General features: G+C 40.5%; 1 protein-coding gene across 3 annotated transcripts in view; it reads left to right on the top strand.

Annotated features, from left to right (window-relative positions):
• The window catches only part of LOC138003581 (uncharacterized), a 50,656-nt gene that overhangs the window by 8,633 nt on the left and 17,023 nt on the right, over nucleotides 1–25,000 (top strand). For 2 of the 3 annotated variants that reach the window (XM_068849705.1, XM_068849704.1), the window contains exons 3-15: nucleotides 287–342; nucleotides 1,048–2,306; nucleotides 2,988–3,047; nucleotides 3,645–3,723; nucleotides 4,809–6,055; nucleotides 7,401–7,479; nucleotides 8,569–9,815; nucleotides 12,869–12,947; nucleotides 14,594–15,855; nucleotides 16,872–17,253; nucleotides 19,947–20,296; nucleotides 20,625–20,860; nucleotides 24,013–24,305. In XM_068849705.1, coding sequence (XP_068705806.1) covers nucleotides 1,073–2,306; nucleotides 2,988–3,047; nucleotides 3,645–3,723; nucleotides 4,809–6,055; nucleotides 7,401–7,479; nucleotides 8,569–9,815; nucleotides 12,869–12,947; nucleotides 14,594–15,855; nucleotides 16,872–17,253; nucleotides 19,947–20,296; nucleotides 20,625–20,860; nucleotides 24,013–24,305 — 6,548 coding nt within the window. In that variant the 5' untranslated portion in view covers nucleotides 287–342; nucleotides 1,048–1,072. The remainder of the gene's footprint in view (nucleotides 1–286; nucleotides 343–1,047; nucleotides 2,307–2,987; nucleotides 3,048–3,644; nucleotides 3,724–4,808; nucleotides 6,056–7,400; nucleotides 7,480–8,568; nucleotides 9,816–12,868; nucleotides 12,948–14,593; nucleotides 15,856–16,871; nucleotides 17,254–19,946; nucleotides 20,297–20,624; nucleotides 20,861–24,012; nucleotides 24,306–25,000) is intronic. The other variant, XM_068849706.1, reaches the window with a different exon arrangement.

Here is a 25,000-nt window from a genome sequence, read left to right as displayed (position 1 = left end):
CCAAACAACGTGTCAGTCAACACGTCGGTAAATGCGTCGGTCATCGCATAAGGCGACTGTCAGCAATGTGTCGGCTTTGTGTTTTTTAAGGACCTTTTGAACTTGCTTATCACCCTGTATAACATGTGAGCAATTGTTTAACTTTGTCATATCTGGGCTGAAAATAAGCAATTTTTATGTTCATTGCTGTCAATGCCATTTTGTTTTCTTAACTCAACCCAATCCCCATGAGTTCTCGCTACCTTGACCCAATCCCCTCAAATACATGTTAAATGGTTTTGTTTAGTTGTGCCAATCGTTGGAAGTTACCAGTGGACACACACGCTAATCAAATTGAATCAGGTAATGAAATAACTGGCACATTAATAGAGAAAACTACTACAGTAAAAACCTTTAATTATTAAAAGAGCACTCTTTATTGGTCACTGACTTTATAAATGTAGTGGTTCCTAAAAGAGCTGTTTTGTTAACTCGTTTCCTTCACTGTACTGGAAACTGTTCAGCGATCTATGTCTTGCAGCAGCTGATCGAATGATTTAGCTGCAGGAAAGTTCCTGAACTAGGTAAATTCGTTCAAGTAGCTTGGGACGTGTTGGTGCAGGGTGCCACACATCGACTTCAGCTTTCTCTTAACCAATGCCCACAAGCCTTCCACAGTGTTTGTGTGTGCGCCACTATCTGGATTGGGGTTGTTTTGTGAGTGTCGGTGATGTGTCGGCCAATGCACAGGTTGTGAGTTGGTTGACACTTCAGTTTGGTTTAATAGTGAATGTGTTGGCTAATGCATTGACTGTCATGTTGACCGTTACATTGACCGACATGTTGGTCGGATAAGATTCATTACAATACCTGTTCCATTCTTTGCTTGTGCAGTCTAGAAAGTAATAAAGGCAAATTTGTGCAAACATCATTCGGCCATTGCCCATTCACTACTCATCACCCACCTCCTAAACTTTTGCCATAATTACCTCATATCAGTATAAATATTTGGCTGTAAATGTGGTAAATGCTGTTAATACTCATTGTTTATCTTGTAAACCATTTCAGTTGTCTGTCAGGTGGAATTGAAATCATGTCACAAGGACTTTCTATTGAAGCAGAGGATATTTTTTCCCAAAGCAAGGAAGCACTGGACATTACTCTTTTAGGGAGTGAATGGAATTCATCGGCTGGGGGGTTGTCAACATTAAACAGAGAGCTTGCAATTCATCTGTCACAACAGCCAAATGTGAGAGTTTCTGTGTTGGTCCCAGAGGGTGCTTGCAGAGATGAAGACAAAAAGGCAGCCCGAAGTTTTGGGATCAATCTTCTTGATGCACGGCGACAACCTGGCTTCAGTGAACCTCTTGACTGGTTGTGCTTCCCACCCCAAGATCACAAAATAGATGTTGTCTTTGGCCATGGTGTAAAGCTTGGCCGGCAAGTTACTTTTATAAAACGTTCTCCACAATATCAAAATTGTAAATGGGTGCAAATGGTGCATACTGCTCCAGAAGACCTCAGCAAATACAAAGGTTGTGCTTATGCTACTTCAAGGGGAGAGCAGAAGCACTGGAATGAGGTTGGTCTTTGCAAATATGCTGACCTTGTTGTTCCAGTGGGACCAAGACTTAAAAAGGCTTACTCGTCCTATTTGCAGGGGTGTAAGATGGATGAGAATATTTTTGAAATAGTTCCGGGTCTATTTAATAGGGAATTTGGGGCTTTAGTGCAACAGGCTAAGGTTGAGAGTGATAACGATTTTATTGTGTTGTTGTATGGGCGAGGAGATGATGAAGACTTTGAGCTGAAGGGATATGACATTGCTGTTAAGGCATTTGCTGATCAACGCCTGAAAGGAAAACGTTATTATCTTTTGTTTGTGGGTGCCCCTGATGGGAAGCAGGGTGAGGTCAGGAGAAGACTTCTCAACTATGGAATTACTGATGAGCAGCTGACAGTGAGAAAACTTGTACCGAGCCGGGCAAGAATGAAGGATCTTTTTTGTGAAGTCGATCTGTTTATCATGCCTTCAAGATCAGTGGGATTTGGTCTTGTAGCCCTTGAAGCTCTATCAGCCGGTTTACCTATTCTTGTGGGAAGTAATTCAGGATTTGCAGAAGCGTTGGAAGCAATTGACTTTGGAGACACATGTATAGTTCACTCAGATGATCCTGCCAGATGGGCAAAAGAAATTGTTAGTGTCAGAGCTAACCATCAAAAGCGACTTGTTGAGATGACCTGCATAAGAGAATCTTATGAAGACATGTTCAGTTGGAAGGAACAGTGTGCAAAACTCGTGGAGAAACTGTGGAACATGGTTCATGGTATTGTACTTATTTGTGTTTTGATTTTGTGTTCTTTTATTAATTTTGTTATTTAGCACAAGCCCTGTTATCCCAACCTACTGTATAGGCTAGGTGTGGTTTTTTGGTTGTTTGGGTTGAAGAGGGAAAAGAGGAGGTGCCAACAATAGAAATAATTGTGACAATAATAATATTTATTAGTATTATACCACAGAAGTGAATAGTGCTTTCCAGGTGTTCTGATTGACTACAATCCTGGACAAAAGTTGTAAAGACATTTTTCAAGCTTTGTCTTTTCTCTTGTCAATGTCTGAGTGTTATTGTGAAGTTCATATTAATAATTAATTTGCCACAGTTCAGCATTTTTCCGAGTTTTGAATATCTGTGGCGTTTTAAAAAAATTGTCAGTTAGAAAAATGCACACGTAGACCAAATTTTGCATCTCTCTCTTGCTTGAATTGATAATTTCGCGATATTTTTTATTTTTGTGTGGCGTCCTTCCCTTGTACGTCTTAAACAGTTATTTTTGCTGCTGTCGCTTGCTTGATTTGTTATATTCTCTGTGTTTGTAATTTTCATTATTTTCGTCATAATTGTGAGGTCCTCTTCCGTCTTGCTGTCCCTTCCTTCATTTGTTATTTTCGTTATATTTGTTATTTTTGTTACACAAGTACTTAACAAATGTTTTGGTGTATTATTTAGTTTTGCTATTGAGTGTATTTCTGGACATTTCGACCCTGTGCTCGCCCAACGGAACCACTGGTGCGTTTTGTTTGTGCTCCGTAACGTGGTAATTTGTGCATTTTACAAGTCGTTTATGTGGTCGCCAGTATATTTACCATCAAGTTTAAGAAATAGTTTACGTTCTGTTTTATTAGCATCGAGTCATGACAACGACGACGATGTAAGCAATGGCAGCGACATTGACACTGCTATTGCTGTTGCTGGTGATGACGATGATGATGATGATGATAAGGATGATGATAAGGATGATGATGAGGATGACGTTGGTGGTGAAAGAGGGGAAGAAGGAGGAAGGGGGAGGGAACAAGCAAGAGGAAAAGGAGGAAGTGCTTGAGGAGAAGAAAGAACATGGTGGAAATGAGTAAGGGCGCTTGTCTTGAGATCCGGAAATCCCGGGTTCAAGACACGTTCTGAATAGTCGTTGAATTTGTTCCAGGTAGTCCCTGTCTCAATTTTCTGGCTGTGCTTAAAAATAGCCAAGTGGTGCCTCTGTCAAGTTGGGATTGTCAAAAGTAACTGTTGTTCTGTTCAATGCTCGGAGATATTAGCTACTACAACTACTCTAAAAATGCAAGAGTAAATAATGATACTTACTTAATTACTTTTTTACACTAGGATTGGAGCACCACGCATTGAAGCTGGAGGAACCAGAAGAATCAGTCAAGGAAGGCGCAATGAAGACACGAATATACGAGTGAGTAGTCTCGTTGCTGAATCGATGTGATTCGATGGATTCTTAGGGCCAATTTTTCCTAGTGACGTGAGCATATACTCAAGAAACACAACGTCGATTCGTTAATTTGTAGTTAATTAGGGTCTTTTGTTCTAACAAAAGCTACGGATTGATGTAACTTTGTCATTATCAGGGCTGAAAATAAGCAATTTTTATATTCAACGCTTTCGACGCCATTTTGTTTTCTTAACTCAACCCAATCTCCATGAGTTCTTGCTACCTTGACCGAATCTCCTTAAATACATGTTAAATGGTTTTGTTTAGTTGTGCCAATCATTGGAAGTTATCAGTGGACACACATGCTAGTCAAATTGAATCGGGTAATGAAATAACCGGCACATTAAGAAAGAAAACTACTAAAAACCTTATTAAAAGAGCACTGTTTATTGGTCACTTACCTTTATAAATGTGGTGGCTCCTAAAGGAGCGGTTTTGTTAAAACTGTTCAGCGATCGATGTCTTGCAGCAGCTGATCGAATGATCTAGCGGCAGCAAAGTTCCTGACCCAAGTAAATTCGTCCAAGTACATGTAGCTTGGCACGTGTTGGTACATGCAGGGTGCCACATATTGACTTCAGCTTTCTCTTAACCAATGCCCACAAGCCTTCCACAGCGTTTGTGTGTGCGCCATAATTTGGATTGGGGTTGTTGTGCCAATGTTGATGATGTGTCGGCTGATGCGTTGGTCGCGAGTCGCCAACGTGTTGGTCAACGCGTCAGTGTGGTTTAGTGAATGTGTTGGTGATGTGTCGCAGACATGTCGGTGATATGTCCGCTGATGCATTAAGTGTTGCGTTGACTATCGCATTGACCGACACGTTGGCTGGATAAGATTTATTACAATACCCGTTCCATTCTTTGCTTGTGCAGTCTAGAAAGTAATAAAGGCAAATTTGTGCAAACATCATTCGTCCATTGCCCATTCACTACTCATCACCCACCTCCTAAACTTTTGTTCAAAATTACCTCATATCAGGGTGAATATTTGGCTGTAAAATATGGTAAATGCTGTTAATACTCAGTGTTTATATTGTAAACCATTTCAGTTGTCCGTCAGTTGGAATTGATGTCTTGTCACAAGAAGCATCCTTTGAAGCAGGGGATGTTTTTGCCCAAAGCAAGGAAGCACTGGACATTACTCTTTTAGGGAGTGAATGGAATTCATCGGATGGGGGGTTGTCAACGTTAAACAGAGAGCTTGCAATTCATTTGTCACAACAGCCAAATGTGAGAGTTTCTGTGTTGGTCCCAGAGGGTGCTTGCAGAGATAAAGACAAAAAGGCAGCCCGAAGTTTTGGGATCAATCTTCTTGATGCAGGGCGACAACCTGGCTTCAGTGAACCTCTTGACTGGTTGTGCTTCCCACCCCAAGATCACAAAATAGATGTTGTTTTTGGCCATGGTGTAAAACTTGGCCGGCAAGTTACTTTTATAAAACGTTCTCCACAATTCCAAAATTGTAAATGGGTGCAAATGGTGCATACTGCTCCAAGAGCCCTCAGGAAATACGGAGGCTATGATAATCCTACTTTAAGTGGTGGGCACTGGGATGAGGTTGGTCTTTGCAAATATGCTGACCTTGTTGTTCCAGTGGGACCAAGACTTAAAAAGGCTTACTCGTCCTATTTGGATAAGAAGGATGAGAATATTTTTGAAATAGTTCCGGGTCTATTTAATTGGAAATTTGGGGGTTTGGTTCAAAAGGCCAAAGTTGAGAATGATGATAATTTCAAGGTGTTGTTGTGTGGGCGTGGAGTTGATGAGGACTTTGAGCTGAAGGGATATGACTTTGCTGTTACGGCATTTGCTGATCAATGCCTGATAGGAAAACGTTATTATCTTTTGTTTGTGGGTGCCCCTGATGGAAAGCAGGATGAGGTCAGGAGAAGACTTCTCAACTATGGAATTCCTAATGAGCAGCTGATAGTGAGAAAACTTGTACCGAGCCGGGCAAGAATGAAGGATCTCTTTTGTGAAGTCGATCTTTTTATCATGCCTTCAAGAGCAGCGGAATTTGATGTTTTAGCCCTTGAAGCTCTATCAGCCGGTTTACCAATTCTTGTGAGAAGTAATTCAGGATTTGCAAGAGCTTTAGAGGCGATTCACTTTGGAGGTACATGCATAGTTCACTCAGATGATCCTGCCAGATGGGCAAAAGAAATTGCTAATGTCAGAGCTAAACATCAAAAGCGACTTGTTGAGATGACCCCCATAAGGGAATCGTATGAAGAAAAGTTCAGTTGGAAGGAACAGTGTGGAAAACTCGTGGAGAAACTGTGGAACATGGTTCATGGTATTGAACTTTTTGTGTTTTTGTTTTATGTTCTTCTATTTATTAATTAGCACAAGCCCTGTTAACCCTACCTACTATATAGGCTAGGTGTGGTTTTTTAGTTGTTTCGGTTGAAGAGGGAAAAGAGGATGTGCCAACAATAGAAGTAATTGTGACAATAATAATATTTATTAGTATTATACCACAAAAGTGAATAGTCCTTTCCACGTGTTCTGATTGGCTACAATCCTGGACAAAAGTCCTTGAGACTTTTCTCAAGTTTCGTCTTGTCTGTTGTCAATGCCTGTTAGTTGGCGTGAAGTTAACAATAATTAATTTGCCGCAGTTGAGCATTTTCCCGAGTTTTGAATATCTTTGGCTTTTAATAGAAATTGTTAGGTAAGAAAATTGACGTGTAGCTGGCGATGGACATCGAAGACCCCATTTGCGTCTCTCTCTTGCTTGAATTGATATTTTCGCGATATTTCTTATTTTTTGTGGCCCCCTTCCCTTGTACGTCTTAAACAGTTGTTATTTTTGCTGCTGTCGCTTGCTTAATTTGTTATTTTCTCTGTGTTTGTAATTTTCATTATTTTGGTTATAATTGTGGGGTCCTCTTCCGTCTTGCTGTCCCTTCCTTCATTTGTTATTTTCGTTATATTTGTTATTTTTGTTACACAAGTACTTAACAAATGTTTTGGTGTATTATTTAGTTTTGCTATTGAGTGTATTTCTGGACATTTCGGCCCTGTGCTCGCCCAACTGAACCACTGGTGCGTTTTATATGTGCTCCGCAACGTGGTAATTTGTGCATTTTACAAGTCGTTTATGTGGTCGCCAGTATATTTACCATCAAGTTTAAGAAATAGTTTACGTTCTGTTTTATTAGCATCGAGTCATGACAACAACGACGATATCAGCAATGGCAGCGACATTGACACTGCTATTGCTGTTGCTGGTGATGACGATGATGATGATTATGATAAGGATGATGATAAGGATGATGATGAGGATGACGTTGGTGGTGAAAGAGGGGAAGAAGGAGGGAGGGGGAGGGAACAAGCAAGAGGAGAAGGAGGAAGTGCTTGAGGAGAAGAAAGGACATGGAGGAAATGAGTAAGGGCGCTTGTCTTGAGATCCGGAAATCCCGGGTTCAAGACACGTTCTGAATAGTCGTTGAATTTGTTCCAGGTAGTCCCTGTCTCAATTTTCTGACTGTGCTTAAAAATAGCCAACTGGTTTGCCTCCTTCAAGTTGGGATTGTCAAAAGTTGTTCTGTTCAATGCTCGGAGATATTAGCTACTACAACTACTCTAAAAATCCGAGGGTAAATAATGATACTTACTTAATTACTTGTTTACACTAGGATTGGAGCACCACGCACTGAAGCTGGAGGAACCAGAAGAATCAGCCGAGGAAGGCCCAATTAAGACACGAATATACGAGTGAGTAGTCTCGTTGCTGAATCGATATGATTCGATGGATTCTTAGGGGTAATTTTTCCTAGTGACGTGAGCATATACTCAAGAAACACACGTCGATTCATTAATTTGTAGTTAATTAGGGTCTTTTGTTCTGCATGTAACAAAGGCTACGGAATGATGTAACTTTGTTATATCGGGGCTGAAAATAAGCAATTTTTATATTCAACGCTTTCGACGCCATTTTGTTTTCTTAACTCAACCCAATCTCCATGAGTTCTTGCTACCTTGACCGAATCTCCTTAAATACATGTTAAATGGTTTTGTTTAGTTGTGCCAATCATTGGAAGTTATCAGTGGACACACATGCTAGTCAAATTGAATCGGGTAATGAAATAACCGGCACATTAAGAAAGAAAACTACTAAAAACCTTATTAAAAGAGCACTGTTTATTGGTCACTTACCTTTATAAATGTGGTGGCTCCTAAAGGAGCGGTTTTGTTAAAACTGTTCAGCGATCGATGTCTTGCAGCAGCTGATCGAATGATCTAGCGGCAGCAAAGTTCCTGACCCAGGTAAATTCGTCCAAGTACATGTAGCTTGTCACGTGTTGGTACATGCAGGGTGCCACATATTGACTTCAGCTTTCTCTTAACCAATGCCCACAAGCCTTCCACAGCGTTTGTGTGTGCGCCATTATTTGGATTGGGGTTGTTGTGCCAGTGTTGATGATGTGTCGGCTGATGCATTGGTCGCGAGTCGCCAACGTGTTGGTCAATGCGTCAGTGTGGTTTAGTGAATGTGTTGGTGATGTGTCGGAGACATGTCGGTGATATGTCCGCTGACGCATTAAGTGTTGCGTTGACTATCGCGTTGACCGTCACGTTGGCTGGATAAGATTTATTACAATACCCGTTCCATTCTTTGCTTGTGCAGTCTAGAAAGTAATAAAGGCAAATTTGTGCAAACATCATTTGTCCATTGCCCATTCACTACTCATCACCCACCTCCTAAACTTTTGTTCAAAATTTCCTCATATCAGGGTGAATATTTGGCTGTAAAATATGGTAAATGCTGTTAACACTCAGTGTTTATATTGTAAACCATTTCAGTTGTCCGTCAGTTGGAATTGATGCCTTGACACAAGAAGTATCTTTTGAAGCAGGGGATGTTTTTGCCCAAAGCAAGGAAGCACTGGACATTACTCTTTTAGGGAGTGAATGGAATTCATCGGCTGGGGGGTTGTCAACATTAAACAGAGAGCTTGCAATTCATCTGTCACAACAGCCAAATGTGAGAGTTTCTGTGTTGGTCCCAGAGGGTGCTTGCAGAGATGAAGACAAAAAGGCGGCCCAAAGGTTTGGGATCAATCTTCTTGTTGCAGGGCGACAACCAGGCTTCAGTGAACCTCTTGACTGGTTGTGCTTCCCACCCCAAGATCACAAAATAGATGTTGTTTTTGGTCACGGTGTAAAACTTGGCCGGCAAGTTGCGGTCATAAAACGTTCTCCGCAATTCCAAAATTGTAAATGGGTGCAAATGGTGCATACTGCTCCAGAAGACCTCAGCAAATACAATCCTTTTTTAAGGGCAGAGCAGAAGCTCTGGGATGAGGTTGGTCTTTGCAAATATGCTGACCTTGTTGTTCCAGTGGGACCAAGACTTAAAAGGGCTTACTCGTCCTATTTGCAGGGTTGGAAGAAGGATGAGAATATTTTTGAAATAGTTCCGGGTCTATTTAACAGGGAATTTGGGGATTTAGTACAACAGGCCAAACTTGAGAGTGATGATGGTTTTATTGTGTTGTTGTGTGGGCGAGGAGATGATGAGGACTTTGAGCTGAAGGGATATGACATTGCTGTTAAGGCATTTGCTGATCAACGCCTGAAAGGAAAACGTTATTATCTTTTGTTTGTGGGTGCCCCTGATGGGAAGCAGGATGAGGTCAGGAGAAGACTTCTCAGTTGTGGAATTATGGATAAGCAGCTGAAGTTGCGAAAATTTGAACAGAGCCGGGCAATAATGAAGAATCTCTTTTGTGAAGTCGATCTTTTTATCATGCCTTCAAGATCAGCGGGATTTGGTCTTGTAGCCCTTGAAGCCCTATCAGCCGGTTTACCAATTCTCGTGGGAAGTAATTCAGGATTTGCAAGAGCGTTAGAGGCGATTCCCTTTGGAGGTAGATGCATAGTTCCCTCAAATGATCCTGCCAGATGGGCAAAAGAGATTGCAAGTGTCAGAGCTAGAGGTCAAGAGCGACTTGGTGAGATGACCTTCATAAGAGAATCTTATAAAGAAAAGTTCCGTTGGAAGGAACAGTGTGCAAATCTCGTGGAGAAACTGTGGAACATGGTTCATGGTATTGTACTTATTTGTGCTTTGGTTTTATGTTCTTTTGTTCATTATTTAATACAAGCCGTTCTAACCCTACCTATACTGTATAAGCAAGGTGTGTTTTTGTGGTCGTTTGGGTTGCAGATTGAAAAGAGGAAGTGCCAACAATGTAATTACTTGTGACAACAATAATATTTATTAGAATTTTACCACACAGGTGAATAGTGCTTTCCACGTGTTGTGATTGCCTAAAATCCTGGACAAAGGTCGCTTTAAGTTTACTCAAGTTTACTCTTGTGTGTTGTCAATGCCTGAGAGTTAGTGTAAAGTTAACAATAACAAGACGCCTACATGGGCGTATCCGTGGAATGCGCAAACAGTTAACACAAATTGTCCAGTTACAGTCAACTTCAAGTACAGGTAAACTTTGGAAAATGGCGAGAGATTACCAGAAAGATAAATCTGTAATATAACTTGAAGTTGTTTGTTGTAAAAACTCGTTATTAATGTTACTAAATTTGCAAATGCAAACAACGAAGCCCTATCAGCAGGTTATCAGGATACGGGATTTTTAATTAATTTATTTTTTGGAAGGAGACTTTACTCAAATCCTGCAGTTTTATCTGCTTCCTTAACTCCATTCATCCAAAAATTACATGATCAGCCTTAAATCATCCGAAAAACTTATTACAAATCACAGTTCAACAACTTATCGTCCTGGGCCAGTTGTTCAAAAGCCAAGTTTTAAAACGAGTTTTATTCTCTACTCCCAAATGCTGTTCAAGGCTGATATTCAATCTTGAAAAACAAAAATAACCAAAGGAAACTGTCACCAAAAAGTTGAAAACATAATCGGCTTTCGAACAACCGGGCCCGGCATTCGAAGTCCGGTTCCGTAATCCTGGTTTAGTTCCTGTTTAAATCTGCCGTGGCGAAGACAAGAAGACAACATCTGTGCTCTACTCTCTCAATGCTCAAAAATCTAAAAATTCCGTAATTGCTTGTTCTATAGTCCAGTCCAAAGTTCTAATTTTACAATGCCATAATCTTGATTTCAGTATTAGAGTAACTTGGTACCAAACGTTCCACAATAACTCGTTAAGAAAAAAGCTTAAATCCAGTAGTCCAGTCCGGGTTGAGATCGCCAAAACTCTCTCTACCATGATTCAAAACTCAACAAAAGCTAAAAGTAGTAAATAGTTCTCAGAAACTACAAAAGGTTCGTCATGATTCTACACTCGAGCTGGCATCAAGGCTGACATGTTGATCATTTACAACTTCTTTTTCACCACAAGCTTAAGCTTGCACTCTGAGCTGCTGACAGCTTTCCAAGACCAATGTTTCTAAAGTTAAGCCCTTTCCAGCGGGGTTAGTATCTGGTCAGGAACATACGACCAAAAATTCTTTTTTAACGCTCAAAAATGCGAACTAAGCAAGGTACAGATTTTGCTAGCCTGCTTTATGCAAAACAAATATTGAGGCAAAAGTATATAAATATTAATATGTAGTTTTTAGGGAGAGCAGAAGGAACTTCTAGGAAGTGTCGATCGAGAATGAAACAATTTGCAATAAGCGAAAAACATTTCGGGAGATTTTTGTTACGTTCAATCAGAGTTCAATTTTTTTATCTTACTTTTGGTCGTACAAGTAAAATCGCAAAATCGAAAGTGACATCGATTTTAGCGCCCGCCTGTGATCAAGTTACCTTGCGTGTTTAATACTGACAACTCACGAAACAAAGGATGCACCTGTGACAAAATTACGGCAAGACACCGGGTTTTTGTTACTTTCCTTTTTTTTTCTTTCAAGTGTTATAAAGTTCGACAATTTAACACAAAGATCACAATCGTTGATGCTAGTCCACCTGTCAGCTAAAGTTAAGCTCCTCCGAACGAGGTTTTTTAAACTTGATTTCATTTTTTATCTTGTTTGGCTGTTGAAATCTATTTTCGTATTTTCTTTCTACGTCAGAACGGCGAACCAACTGGTTCCCAAGAAATATTGGAGTATTCGTTCTATGCAAAATACTTCTAATGAAGTATTCGTTATATGCAAAATAGTGTTCACAGTGGTACACACAAGTACGAGGCAAGATCTAGAAATAACGTAGAACATTATCCTTACCTTTAAAGCTTGCCATTCTCAAAGAAAAAGCATCTGTCCACTTTATCGAATAGTTTAATACTGAATCAATCATGGCGGGCGGAAAGATTCCACACTAAATCTTTGCTTTCATCAAGATTAACAGAAGTGTGTTACGGTGGCCGAGTGGTCTAACGCGCTCGCAGATAATTGTGAAGGTTGGGAAAGAATATGAGTTCTCCTCGGGATAGGGAAGTTTGGACTTACTGGAGGGAATAAATGTAAATGCACCCTATCGGAGATTAATTCAATATCCGTGGGGTATGCACATTTGTGACTACCAAGAAAAATAAACCAGACCGGTTTTAAGACGTGCTATGCCTTCGGCATTCCACGTAATTAATTTGCCACAGTTCAGCATTTTCCGGAATTTTGAGTATCTGTGGCTTTTTTAAAAAATTGTCAGGTAGGAAAATTGACATATAATTGGCGATGGAGATCGACGACTCCATTTGCGTCTCTCTCTTGCTTGAATTGATATTTTCGCGATATTTGTTATTTCGTTATTTTGGGGGGCCCTTTCCCTTGTACGTCTTAAACAGTTGTTATTTTTGCTGCTGTCGCTTGCTTCATCTTATGTTTTCGCTATGTTATTTTCGTTTTTTTTGGTTATATTTATGGGGTTGCCTTCCCTTTCCCGCCTAGAAGAATTGTTATTCTTGCTGCTGTCCCTTCCTTCATTTGTTATTTTCGTTATATTTATTATCTTTGGTACACAAGTACTTAACAAACGTTCTGAAAACTGGTTGAATTTGTTCCAGGTAGTCCATGGTTCAATTTTTTGGCTGTGCTTGTAAATAGCCAACTGGTTTGCCTCCGTCAAGTTGGGATTGTCAAAAGTTGTTCTGTTCAATGCTCGGAGATATTAGCTACTACAGCTACTCTAAAAATTTGAGGGTAAATAATGATACTTACTTAATTACTTTTTTACACTAGGATTGGAGCATCACGCACTGAAGCTGGAGAAACCAGAGGAATCAGTCGAGGAAGGCCCAATTAAGACACGAATATACGAGTGAGTAGTCTCGTTGCTGAATCGATATGATTAGATGGATTCTTAGGGCTAATTTTTCCTAGTGACGTGAGCGTATACTCAAGAAACACCCGGAGACTCGTTAATTTGTAGTTAATTAGGGTCTTTTGTTCTGCATGTAACTAAAGCTACGGATTGATGTAACTTTGTCATATCGGGGCTGTAAATAAGCAATTTTTATATTCAACGCTTTCGAAGCCATTTTGTTTTCTTAACTCAACCCAATCTCCATGAGTTCTTGCTACCTTGACCGAAATCCCCTCAAATACATGTTACATGGTTTAGTTTAGTTGTGCCAATCATTGGGAGGTACCAGTGGACGCACACGCTAATCAAATTGAATCGGGTAATGAAATAACCGACACATTAAAGGCCCACCTTCACCTTTCATACGTGAAAATCCAGCCAAAGCTTAAATTTATCCAATCAGGGCCCGGTTGTTCAAAAGCCGATTAACGCTAATCCCAGATGAAAAATTAACCAAGGAGTCTATTTCTCTACTCCCAAGTGCTGTTCAACGCTGATACTCGGCAAACCTTTACATTAGAAGAAGTCAATCTTGAAAAACAAAAATAAGCAAAAGAAACTTTCACCAAAAAGTTAAAACGTGAAACAAAAGTTTACGCTAATCCTGGGTTAAGTTAATCGGCTTTCCAACAACCGGACCCTGATCGCTGTGATAAGCAATGCGAATTTCCATAACAAAAACAAACGGTCAAAAAGCCTGTCGGTTGAAGGTGGGCCTTTAAGAGAGAAACAACTAAAAACCTTATTAAAGGAGCTCTCTTTATTCGTCACTTACTTTTTTAATGTGGTGGGTCTCAAAGGAGCTATGTCTATGTCTTGCAGCAGCTGATCGAATGATCTAGCCGCAGCAAAGTTCCTGAACCAGGTGAATTCGTCCATGCTACAATCTCGGTCATAAAGAGTTGTAACACTTCGCTTGAACAGCCAGTGAAGCGCATCAAAGCTATTAATACCGTACCCCTCCTCCTCCACCCTCCCATCAATGTTGCATTTACCGGTTGGGTTTTGCACTCGAACCCATAAACATCAACATTGAAGGGGGAGAGGGGGCAAATTGCCGTCTGTGTTACATTTGTGACCAAGACTGTAGCTTGGCACGTGTTGCTACAGGGTGCCACACATTGACTTCAGCTTTCTCTTAACCAATGCTCACAAGCCTTCCACAGTGTTTATGTGTGCGCCGCTATCTGGATTGGGGTTGTTTTGCCGGTGTTGATGATGTGTCGGCTGATGCGTTGGTCGTGAGTCGCGAACGTGTTGGTCAAGGCGTCAGTGTGGTTTAGTGAATGTGTTGGTGATGTGTTAGAGACATCTCCGTGATATGTGGGCTGACCCATTCACTGTTGCGTTGACTATCGCCTTGACCGACACGTTGGCTGAATAATAATTATTCCAATACCCGTTCCATTCTTTGTTTTTGCTGTCTAGAAAGTAATAAAGGCAAATTTGTGCAAACATCATTCGTCCATTGCCCATTCGCTACTCAAATTCACCCTCCTCCTAAACTTTTGCCAAAATTACCTGATATCAGGATGATTATTTGGCTGTAAAATATGGTAAATGCTGTTAATACTCGGTGTTTATATTGTAAACCATTTCAGTTGTCCGTCAGGTGGAATTGATGTCTTGTCACAAGAAGTATCTTTTGAAGCAGAGGATATTTTTGCCCAAAGCAAGGAAGCACTGGACATTACTCTTTTAGGGAGTGAATGGAATTCATCGGCTGGGGGGTTGTCAACATTAAACAGAGAGCTTGCAATTCATCTGTCACAACAGCCAAATGTGAGAGTTTCTGTGTTGGTCCCAGAGGGTGCTTGCAGATATGAAGATAGAAAGGCAGCCCAAAGTTTTGGGATCAATCTTCTTGATGCAGAGCGACAAGCTGGCTTTAGTGAACCTCTTGACTGGTTGTGCTTCCCACCCCAAGATCACAAAATAGATGTTGTTTTTGGCCATGGTGTAAAACTTGGCCGGCAAGTTACTTTTATGAAACGTTCTCCACAATTCCAAAATTGTAAATGGGTGCAAATGGTGCATACTGCTCCAGAAGACCTCAGCAAATACAATCCTCTTTTAAGGGCAGAGCAGAAGCTCGGGGATGAGGTTGGTCTTTGCAAATATGCTGACCTTGTTGTTCCAGTGGGACCAAGACTTAAAAGGGCTTACTCGTCCTATTTGCAGGGTTGGAAGAAGGATGAGAATATTTTTGAAATAGTTCCGGGTCTATTTAACAGGGAATTTGGGGATTTAGTACAACAGGCCAAACTTGAGAGTGATGATGGTTTTATTGTGCTGTTGTGTGGGCGAGGAGAGGATGAGGACTTTGAGCTGAAGGGATATGACATTGCTGTTAAGGCATTTGCTGATCAACGCCTGAAAGGAAAACGTTATTATCTTTTGTTTGTTGGTGCCCCTGATGGGAAGCAGGATAAGGTCAGGAGAAGACTTCTCAACTGTGGAATTACTGATGAGCAGCTGACAGTGCGAAAATTTGTACAGAGCCGGGCAAGAATGAAGGATCTCTTTTGTGAAGTCGATCTTTTCATCATGCCTTCAAGATCAGCAGGATTTGGTCTTGTAGCCCTTGAAGCTCTATCAGCCGGTCTACCAATTCTTGTGGGAAGAAACTCAGGATTTGCAGGAGCGTTAGAAGCGATTGACTATGGAGACAGATGCATAGTACACTCAGATGATCCTGCCAGATGGGCAACAGAAATTGCTAGTGTCAGAGCTAACCATCAAAAGCGACTTGGTGAGATGACCTTCATAAGAGAATCTTATAAAGAAAAGTTCAGTTGGAAGGAACAGTGTGCAAATCTCGTGGAGAAACTGTGGAAGATGGTTCATGGTATTGTACTTATTTGTGCGTTGGTTTATTGTTCTTTTATTTATTATTTAGCACAAGCCCTGTTATCGCTACCTGCTTCGGTTATAGGCTAGGTGTGCCATTTGCGTCTCTCTCTTGCTTGAATAGATATTTTTGCGATATACGTTGGTTTATCAGTTGAACGTATGAGGTAGCGACTTTTGATGGGAGATTAAAAATCATGGCTAAAAGAAGATGTCTCAGATTTTAAGAGATCGATATTATTATCACCCATGATTATAACGCGTTTCTTAAAAGATCTAAATTTGGGGCTCTCTTCCCTCTTCCCCGTTAAAGAATTGTTATTTTTGTGTCTGTCGCTTACTTGATTTGATATTTTCGCCGTATTTGTTATTTTTGTTATATTTGTGGGGCCCCTTTCCCTTGTACGTCTTAAACCATTGCTATTTTGGTATGTCTTTGGGGCTCCCTTCCCTTCCCTCCCTTCCCTCTTCCGCGTTAAAGAATTGTTATTTTTGTGTCTGTCGCTTACTTGATTTGATATTTTCGCCGTATTTCTTATTTCCGTTATATTTGTTGGGCCCTTTTCCCTTGTTATTTTTGTCTCTCGCTTGCTTGATTTGATATTTCGCCACTTTTGTTATTTTTATTATTTTCGCTTTATTTGTGGGGCCCCCTTCCCTTGTACGTCTTCAACAATTGCTGTTTTGGTGTGTCTCGCTTGCTTGATTTGATATTTTCGCTGTATTAAGATTTTGTTATTTTCGTTATATTTATGGGGTTGCCTTCCCTTGCCGACCTTGAAGAATTGTTATTCTTGCTGCGGTCGCTTCCTTCATTTGTTATTTTCGCTAATTTTTTAGCTATTTTTGTTACAAATGTTTTGGTGGTGTGTTATTTAGTTTTGCAATTGCGTGTATTTCTGGACATTTCAACCCTGTGCTCAACCAACTGAGCCACTGGTGCGTTTTGTTTGCGCTTCGTAACGCAGTAATTTGTGCCAGAATATTTACCACCAAGTTTAAGAAGTAGTTTACGTTCTGTTTTATTAGCATCGAGTCCGAACAACAACTACGATATAAGCGATAATAGCGTCATCGACACTGCTGTTGCTGTTGATGACGGTAGCGACGATGAAGTTGGTGATGGAGAAGGGAAGGAGGAGGAAGGGGAAGGGAACAAGCAAGAGGGGGACCAGGAGGTGCTTGATGAGGAGAAAGAACTTGGAGGAAATGAAGATGAAGTATCTCTTGAAGCAGAGGGGATTGACACGCTAGGACAAGGGCACCACGAGCAGGAAGATAACATTGGCGACAACAATGGCGGTGATGTTGGCGAAGGGGTGATTCAGCCGTTACTGAAAGCTTTGAAACTGGAACAGCACGAACCAGAAAAATCAGTCGAGGAAGACCCAGTCAAGACACGAATATACGAGTGAGTCGTCACGTTGCTGAATCGATATGATTCGATGGATTCTTAGGGCTAATTTTTCCTATAAGCAACGCGAGCATATACTCAAGAAACACACGGAGACTCCTTAGGGTTTTTTGTTCTAACGAAAGCTACGGATTGATCCATACGCTTCTCGGAATTGGGTATGTTGCTTGAACTTATGCTTGTGTCAATAGTGAAAACAAAGTGTAAAGAATTTCTCTTTTGCCACCGTTGCCGTAATCCTAGGATCCCGGGATCCGAGTTTCCCGTCCAGGGATCCAATTATTTTCATCTTACCTGTTCTAAAGAAAGGCGCAGTGTTCTGGCTTCCTAGACCTGCATTTTGTATTCTAAGACTTGGGAGTCCAGATACCGTAAGCAAAAATTGGGTGCATTGAAGAGATTCGTATTATTTTACCTACGACAACATGTTTAAGGGATTAGGTCGAGGAAGAAAGCAAATAGATTACTTTGACGATACGGCGACCATTTTGAATTATATTGTTCCTATAGCTATTATGGGATGCCCAGGGGTGTAAATTCATGCATGTATTATGTAATATCTCAAGTTTTTAAACAATAGAAATCAAAATGGCTGCCGAATCGTGAAAGTAGTAGGCCGTGGAGGACTGTGTCTCCGACGGGTCTGGGACAAATAGAGATGGCACGATGGTATCAAGCGTTCCTGTTCGAAAGAAGAGCTCCCAACGATTTTCAGCAAACTGGTCGCGCGAAAGTTGGATCACGAGACTGAGGGAACGCTTGCAAGAATACCCCCTATTTTTGAAAAACCTGTTCGCCTATGAACGGGGGCCTCTGATTGGTGGGGCTCAATCAAAATTATTGACAGGTGACAAATTTTCGAGCAAAATACTTCTTGTTAGTTCTAGCGTGACAACGACAATATTTCAGATGTTTGTTATGATGTGCGGAGTTCGAAAAAAAAGAAACGAGGAACAGGCTTCTCGAGTATCGTCGTGATTTCTCCATTTCAAAGCATCATACGTGGTCAAGTAAGTGGTTGAGGTAAATTCTATGGGAATGGCAGCCTCTGATTTAAATGAAAATCTGGACTGCTTGGACGATACCCATCAAGGGAAATTCAATATAATTTACGCTGCTGAAGTCGCTATGAATAATTAAGCGTTTGTATAAATTCACTAAAAGCAAAAGATTCGTTACTTAATGGGGCTAGGTCACGCTATTTTAGGTAATTTTGTTTAATTTTGTTAATTATGAGCTCTAAACGTCAAACTGGCAGAGCAAGAGTCTTTCATTTGCAAAATCACGGCCACATAACAACTGAGAATGATTTTCCAGCTGTGTAAATGACATTTTGATATAGACTGATATAAATTTGAAAAAAGGTGGGCCGACGTTTTTCAAATTTACCCAAATTCAATCCATTTCAATGCTCTCCAGTTTTGTCCATCCATGTCCCTTCTTGGCTTCCCTGTGTTTTGTTAGAGTTCTTCTATAGTTTTGAACAGTTATTTTGGTATTTTAGTTAATTCTATGACCATTCGATCTGTGCTGAAATTGCCTAAAATTGCGTGACCTAGCCCCTGTAACAAAACTTTGGCAGCGCTTATTTTCGACGAAAAGTTTGGACTGGACTGAAGTAAGCTTTTCGTTCGCTTGTGAAAGACACTTTATATTTATCCAGGATGAATTAATAAAATGCCTGCAAACTATCTGAATCTATATCTGTTTTAGGATCAAGGAAATAAACTGTATTCGTCAAATTCTCTGCTTACCTTACCTATTGTAAGCTTTAGTTCTATATCGTGATTTAAGACAAGATGAAGACAATTGCGCAGCTCCTTTGTTAAATCTTCTCTTATTGTGAGAAGAAAGCGGCTCGATTGCACAGTCATGCGATTTTTTAATCACTTTTACTTGCTATTTCATCTACGATTTCGTGACGATTTGACCAAAAACGCACTGTGGATTATCAAACTAGCGAGGTGGTTTTCCTCTAATTTCCAGGAGATTTAGCACGATTCATTTCGTCAACCACTGTACACCAAGAAATACCCAGCAAGTCACACTGAAATCGCCACTAGTTTAAAAATCGCAACTAAAACCTCTTGAATGTTTTCATGGTCAGCTTTGGTGGAGTTTTGCATTTAGCGGCCTTACTACCCATCGAACTCTGTACGAGCTATCTTCCTAAATTTCATCATGTGTTAACAACGTTATCTGTTATTGGCTAATTTGTTAATAAGACGTCAATCAGCATGTGTCAAGTCAACCATTAAAAAGGTGGTCATTTTTCAAAAATAGGGGGTCTTCTTGCAAGCGTCCCCTTAGTCTCTTGCCCCAACTTTCGCGCTGCCAGTTTGCGGAGAATCATTTTATAGAAGCTCTTCTGTCGAACAGGAACGCTCGCTACGCAGGCTAGCTCGATGGTAACCCTGTGCAGGACATGTACATTGACAAAAGCGAAAACAGTTTCTTTCATTATTTAATGCTCTGTGTATTTGTAACGGACGTTTCTAACTTGGATTTGGCATTTCTACCCGACTACTGGTTCTACCCGAACAAGTCAAAGGCAGTTCTACACGATTGCGTACGTTTTTGTCAACGCGTATTCTATGATGTCAAGCCAACCTTTCTTATAGCTCTATTTTTGTAGGCCTGCAAAGCACCGTAAATATAATATTTCACATTAAGATGATCTTTTTTTGCAGAGGAATAGTGACAAGCGTGGGTATCCATTTGGACCTTAAACTTGGAGCCGTTCACCTTACATTCCCCCCAGATGCTGTGTCTGAGCCCACCACAATAATGGTCCACAGATGGAAATGTAATGCCCTTTCACCACCCCTCGGGGAGCACGAAGCCGTCGTGAGCAATGTGATCGAAATATCTACCAAAACGGATGCCGAGGCTTTTGAATTCAACAACGAAGTGAAACTGGCTCTTTCACACAGTGCTCCAGATCTGAAAGGCTACGAACTGGTGATTAAAAGGCTGACCGATGCTTCAACTAATGATTGGGAGGACGTAGACGGAAGTGAGGACTATCGATGCCTCTCGGGTAACGCTTTTTTTTTTCCTGGATCATCAGCGTTAGCTAAATGAGCGCATCTGTGGCCCTGATTTGATTCCGGACTCGTGGCGATATGCGGGTAAAGTTTGTTGTTGGTTCTTTTCTCTGCAGACTGCTCAGAGAGGTTTTTCTCCGGTTTTCCCCTTTCCTAAAAACGCAACATTTATAAATGCCAATTCGATCAGATTGAGGGCCATCATAAAAGCTACTGGGCCACCAGTAAATATGTTAACCTCGTTAAATTAAGTCGTTACTATTATTATTATTATTATTATTATTATTATTATTATTAATCAATTAATTTTTTATATTGCAGATATCGTTGACGATTATCCACCTCCAATCGACATTCCTGATTTCGCCTTTCCTGTGGTGCAAGCTGACATCACAGAATGTTCTACGTACGCTGTGGTTTGTCGTCTGAGGTTATCTCCAGCATACACCATTACAGTCAATGGCGGCACATTCAGTCACCCTGATTATCCAGACGTGACAATCGCAGTTCCTAAAAAATCCGTTCCAATCAAAACAAAGCTTCCTTTGCAACTGAAGGTGAGTTATGACATCTTTATATTGCCCAGTGGCCCAGTGGTTAGGGCGCGTGCCTTGGGATCTGCAGATCCCGGGTTCAAGACCCGCTCTGACCACTCGTTGAATTTGTTCCTGGTAGTCCCTGGTTCAACTTCTTGCCTGCACATGTAAATAGCCTACTGGTTTGCCTCCGGCCAGTTGGGATTCTTAATTGTTGTTGTTGTGTTCTGTTGTGTGTGATTGTCCCTGAAAATCCCTTATGGGGAGTGGCCAATAATTCATGATGGAGAATGCACGAAAGTCGTTCATTGTGACTGTGGATATTAGACGGTTTTGTAAACGAAAGCCGAAGAAGTAAGATCTTTAACTCAGTTGTTTCAGAACAGAATTCAAACGATAGGATTTGAATAAATGTTCAAAAATATGTTAGTCACCCGTTTCCTTCAACCTCTTAGTTCCTTCCCCACCCCACCCACTTACACCCACACACGCAGGTTGACTAAACCGGGCCCATTTGTCCATTACGTTTGGAGCATTCACTTAGACTGGTCTTGTAATTACTTTTAAACCATAACCTGCTCTTCTACAGTATTGATCTCTTATTTAGACAAATGCTCGGAATTGAACACAAGGCGTCTTTGCACTTGTGTACCTGGTCTTTGAATGAGAATGAGGCTGGCGTTGACTTCGTTTCCATGCTCACCTCAGTTTTGTTTTCTGATATTGGGTATAGAGAAGATATCTGTTTACAAACATTGCTTTTGTTATTCAAATATGCCAACCACGAGAACAAAAGATCCTTTGTTTCGACAGCCAATGAGGCTCTGCAGCACTTTCTCCTCAGTTATTTAACTAAGATCCTGAGTGTTGTTTAGGCCGGAGTCGAACTCACGACCTCCCGCATGACAGCCTGATGCTCAACCAACTGCGCCACCGGTGCGCGGTGCGGTTATAATGCAGATACTTAATTAAACGCCGATGGTGGAGATCGTGCTTGTCTTCCCTATTTCATGCGAATGCGAAAGGGCCGTTTCAGCCCAAAACAGAATAAAAAGCAGCACAAGGGCAACACTGGAGGATTTGATTCGGCTCTCTTCAGAAGCCTTACCTGTGTCTGACTTTGACCCAACACCAGCAATTGACCGATGATTTGCGCGAGATAAGTCTAAGGGAGAGCGACAAAGGCGACCACGTTTTTGTAAATGAAAATGCTTGACTTGCTGCTATAGAGATTGTAATAACCTAAGACCAGCTAAATCAGTTTAAAATTGTCAATTCAGTACGAGTAATGTTTATTAATAAACTGATTCAGTGATACTTGAAGATGGCCTGCATGACGAGAAGAAGGAAAGTCTTAACACGCAGTTACCGTACTGTGAAAAAAAGGAAAAGTAGCATTAGTACATTAACACATTTTTTTAAAGTCTACTTATAATATCGAAAGCCGTGTTATCGGTTTTTTCCTTTGTGTAGGATATCTAAGTTTTTCAATTTGTCTATGTACTACAACTGAAGTGTTGTCTTACTTTAGCTAATTGGCACGGGGTAGGTCGGTTTGGACTAGGCCCAGGCCCCAGCGATAAACATGGCAGGCAGTTGTCGAACGTATGTGAAACTCGAAGTTCATAGCCGGATATTTTACCTTTGAAGCTAAACTTTACTGCCTCCAGTTGTGGAACCGTCAACAAAGGTACCATTGTCTGTTTAGCCGTGGGTGGAAGACGTGCGAAGGTAGGTTTTTGCCTGATCGACTTCAAACCTTCGAAAACCAAAGAATTGATCGCGCGGCGACCGCGACCAAGAAAACAATTCTTCTTTTTCTTTGGATTTCAAAACTATGTTAACTTAACACTAAGTGACCCAAGTTTTAAGTTCTGATTTTAAAAAGACACATGTTTATTTTAACTGGCATTTTGTTATTTATTGGTCCGCCATTACTAACTTTAAAATCTTGAGAGAGCTGGGTTTAGGAGAAAATGACGTCAAAGACACATTGGTTTAAAAATGCAATGCGTGTGTACGCGGCTAAGTAAATATGCAGCACGGGAGTTTCGTGCTTAAACTCGTGTTTTGCATATATAATAAATTGCGTTTACACGCTGAAATTTTAAGCCAGTGAGTAAATGACGTCAATTCGCTAGATCCAAACTTCTGAGGTCCCATCGGTTAGTTTTGACCGTGGGTAATGGCAGACCATGAAATCCAAACCTTACACTCAAAATAAACAGCCTTTGGATAAAAATCAAAGCTCAAAATTTTACCAGTCAGGTGTTAAACGAACACGCTTTCAAACTCTGAGGAAAAAGAAGAAAATGATTTTTTGATCATAGTAGCACATTAAGTTTTACCAATAATTCGGGAGGTAGAAAACCGTTACAATTAACATAAATGTTATTGTGTGAAATTTCTAGGTTCATATTTCTATTATTATGTATTGTTTTGATCGTTGCTGTTGCTGCAACCACGCATTGCAGGTTACTTAGTTTGCAAGTTTCAGTTCAAATAATGTTATGTAAGACGGCATGGAAGTTGTTGAAGCAATGTGAAAATCGCAGTTCTGTTAATTATTTGTTATCCTAACTCGTTTATTAACCAAGGAGATTAATTAGTTTTGCGACTAAAATTTGTGACCTTGCAACCAACGTTTCGTTTCTATATAGGGAATAAATTATTCCATTAATGGCATCTTGCAAAGTAAGATGGTTGAATTCTTTTGCCAATAAATAGAAACAGTATTCAAATTTCTTCCAGAAGTGTTGCACGTGTTTTCAATCATAAAAGACGTGTTAAAAGGGTTTCTGGTTGCAATTTGCAAAACGAGCATTTATCATCCTGGATATGACAAATTGTACATAGCTTTGTATTTAACAGGGTTGAATTAAGAACTTTAGATAGAAAAGCTTTCATGTATGGTTCAAAGGACACTTCATGAGGGAGCAGAAAAACCTTAATCTTCTGATAGGCTGAAAACATGACTTAGATGTTGCTAAGGATGCAAGTTAGATCTGTGTCAAAGCATACCCAAGATCACCTCCGGCCTTGTTTTCATTCGCCAGTTGATCAGGTTACTTAGCAGGAAAATGCCGTGAAAAGACCAACTTTTTCTAAGCAGAAAAAAACTATAACAAAGCAGCTGTAATTGCACTTCTGGCATTGCTCTCTCTCTTCCTCAGGTACAAGAAGTTCTTCAGGATGAATTCGATGGTCTCGATTTGTGTTCGGGACCGATATTACGTATTTTGGGCTCTCCGAGTGCCGAATTCTTGAGGCCTGTTACAATTCAGTTGCCAATCTCTCATGGACGTGATCCTGAGTATATTGCTGACTCTTCAGATTGTCGAGTCAGGATATTTTTTCTCAGCTCAGATGAAGAAAGCACGAAATGGATTGAAATTACCAGCGACCTTGAAAATCCTCCATGTTTTGATGGCAATTTTGTGAAGTTCCAGGTTCGACGTTTTTCAAAGTGAGTATACGAAAGTTGGCAAAAATAAGTCTTTTGACACTTAAGAATTACAGGAGGAATTATGCAAAGCGAGAAAAGTGTTGCCAAGGCAACCTCGTTCCCAGGACCGAGAAGTCAAGGGAGAGCTCCTGCGAACGAGGTTGCGGCCAAGGGGTATATATAACCCTCAGAGATCTGCATATTTCTTCACATCATAAGGACCCGAATTCAATAATTCAGTAATGGTACTTATAATTTATTTCAATAAATTCCAAGAGAAAGGTACTCCTCACTTCCTCTCATCATCTTTCCAGTGTTATAGAATTACCGGGCCACTGACTTTATTTTATCGCCTTTTGCAAAGCCCTGAATCTAAGGCATCCAAAAAATTTCAATATGAATAAAAAAACATTAAAAAGAAACGTATCCAAAGTCTAGAAGAGTGTAAAATGTATCGTAATATCCCAGCAGAAGGAAATCTTCATTCGTTTTTGATTGGTTGGTTGCTTCTAATATGTCGTTATTTTAACTTTGAATACAGTGGTTGACTATTAATTCATTATTTTTAGTCCTTCATTTTAAGATTGCATCCAACCTTAGGTGTTTTCTGCTTTCTTGACCTAATATACCGTACTTATTTTACCATTTCCCCCCAATATTCCTATTTTAGTTCAAGTTAGAATAATTAGTACGCAATCATTTGGCCCACGGTTGAG

Source organism: Montipora foliosa, chromosome 5 (assembly GCF_036669935.1).
Source record: "Montipora foliosa isolate CH-2021 chromosome 5, ASM3666993v2, whole genome shotgun sequence".
Classification (NCBI taxonomy): domain Eukaryota; kingdom Metazoa; phylum Cnidaria; class Anthozoa; order Scleractinia; family Acroporidae; genus Montipora; species Montipora foliosa.
The sequence above is the reverse complement of the archived record's forward strand: the minus strand, read 5'-3'. Positions and strand labels throughout refer to the sequence as shown.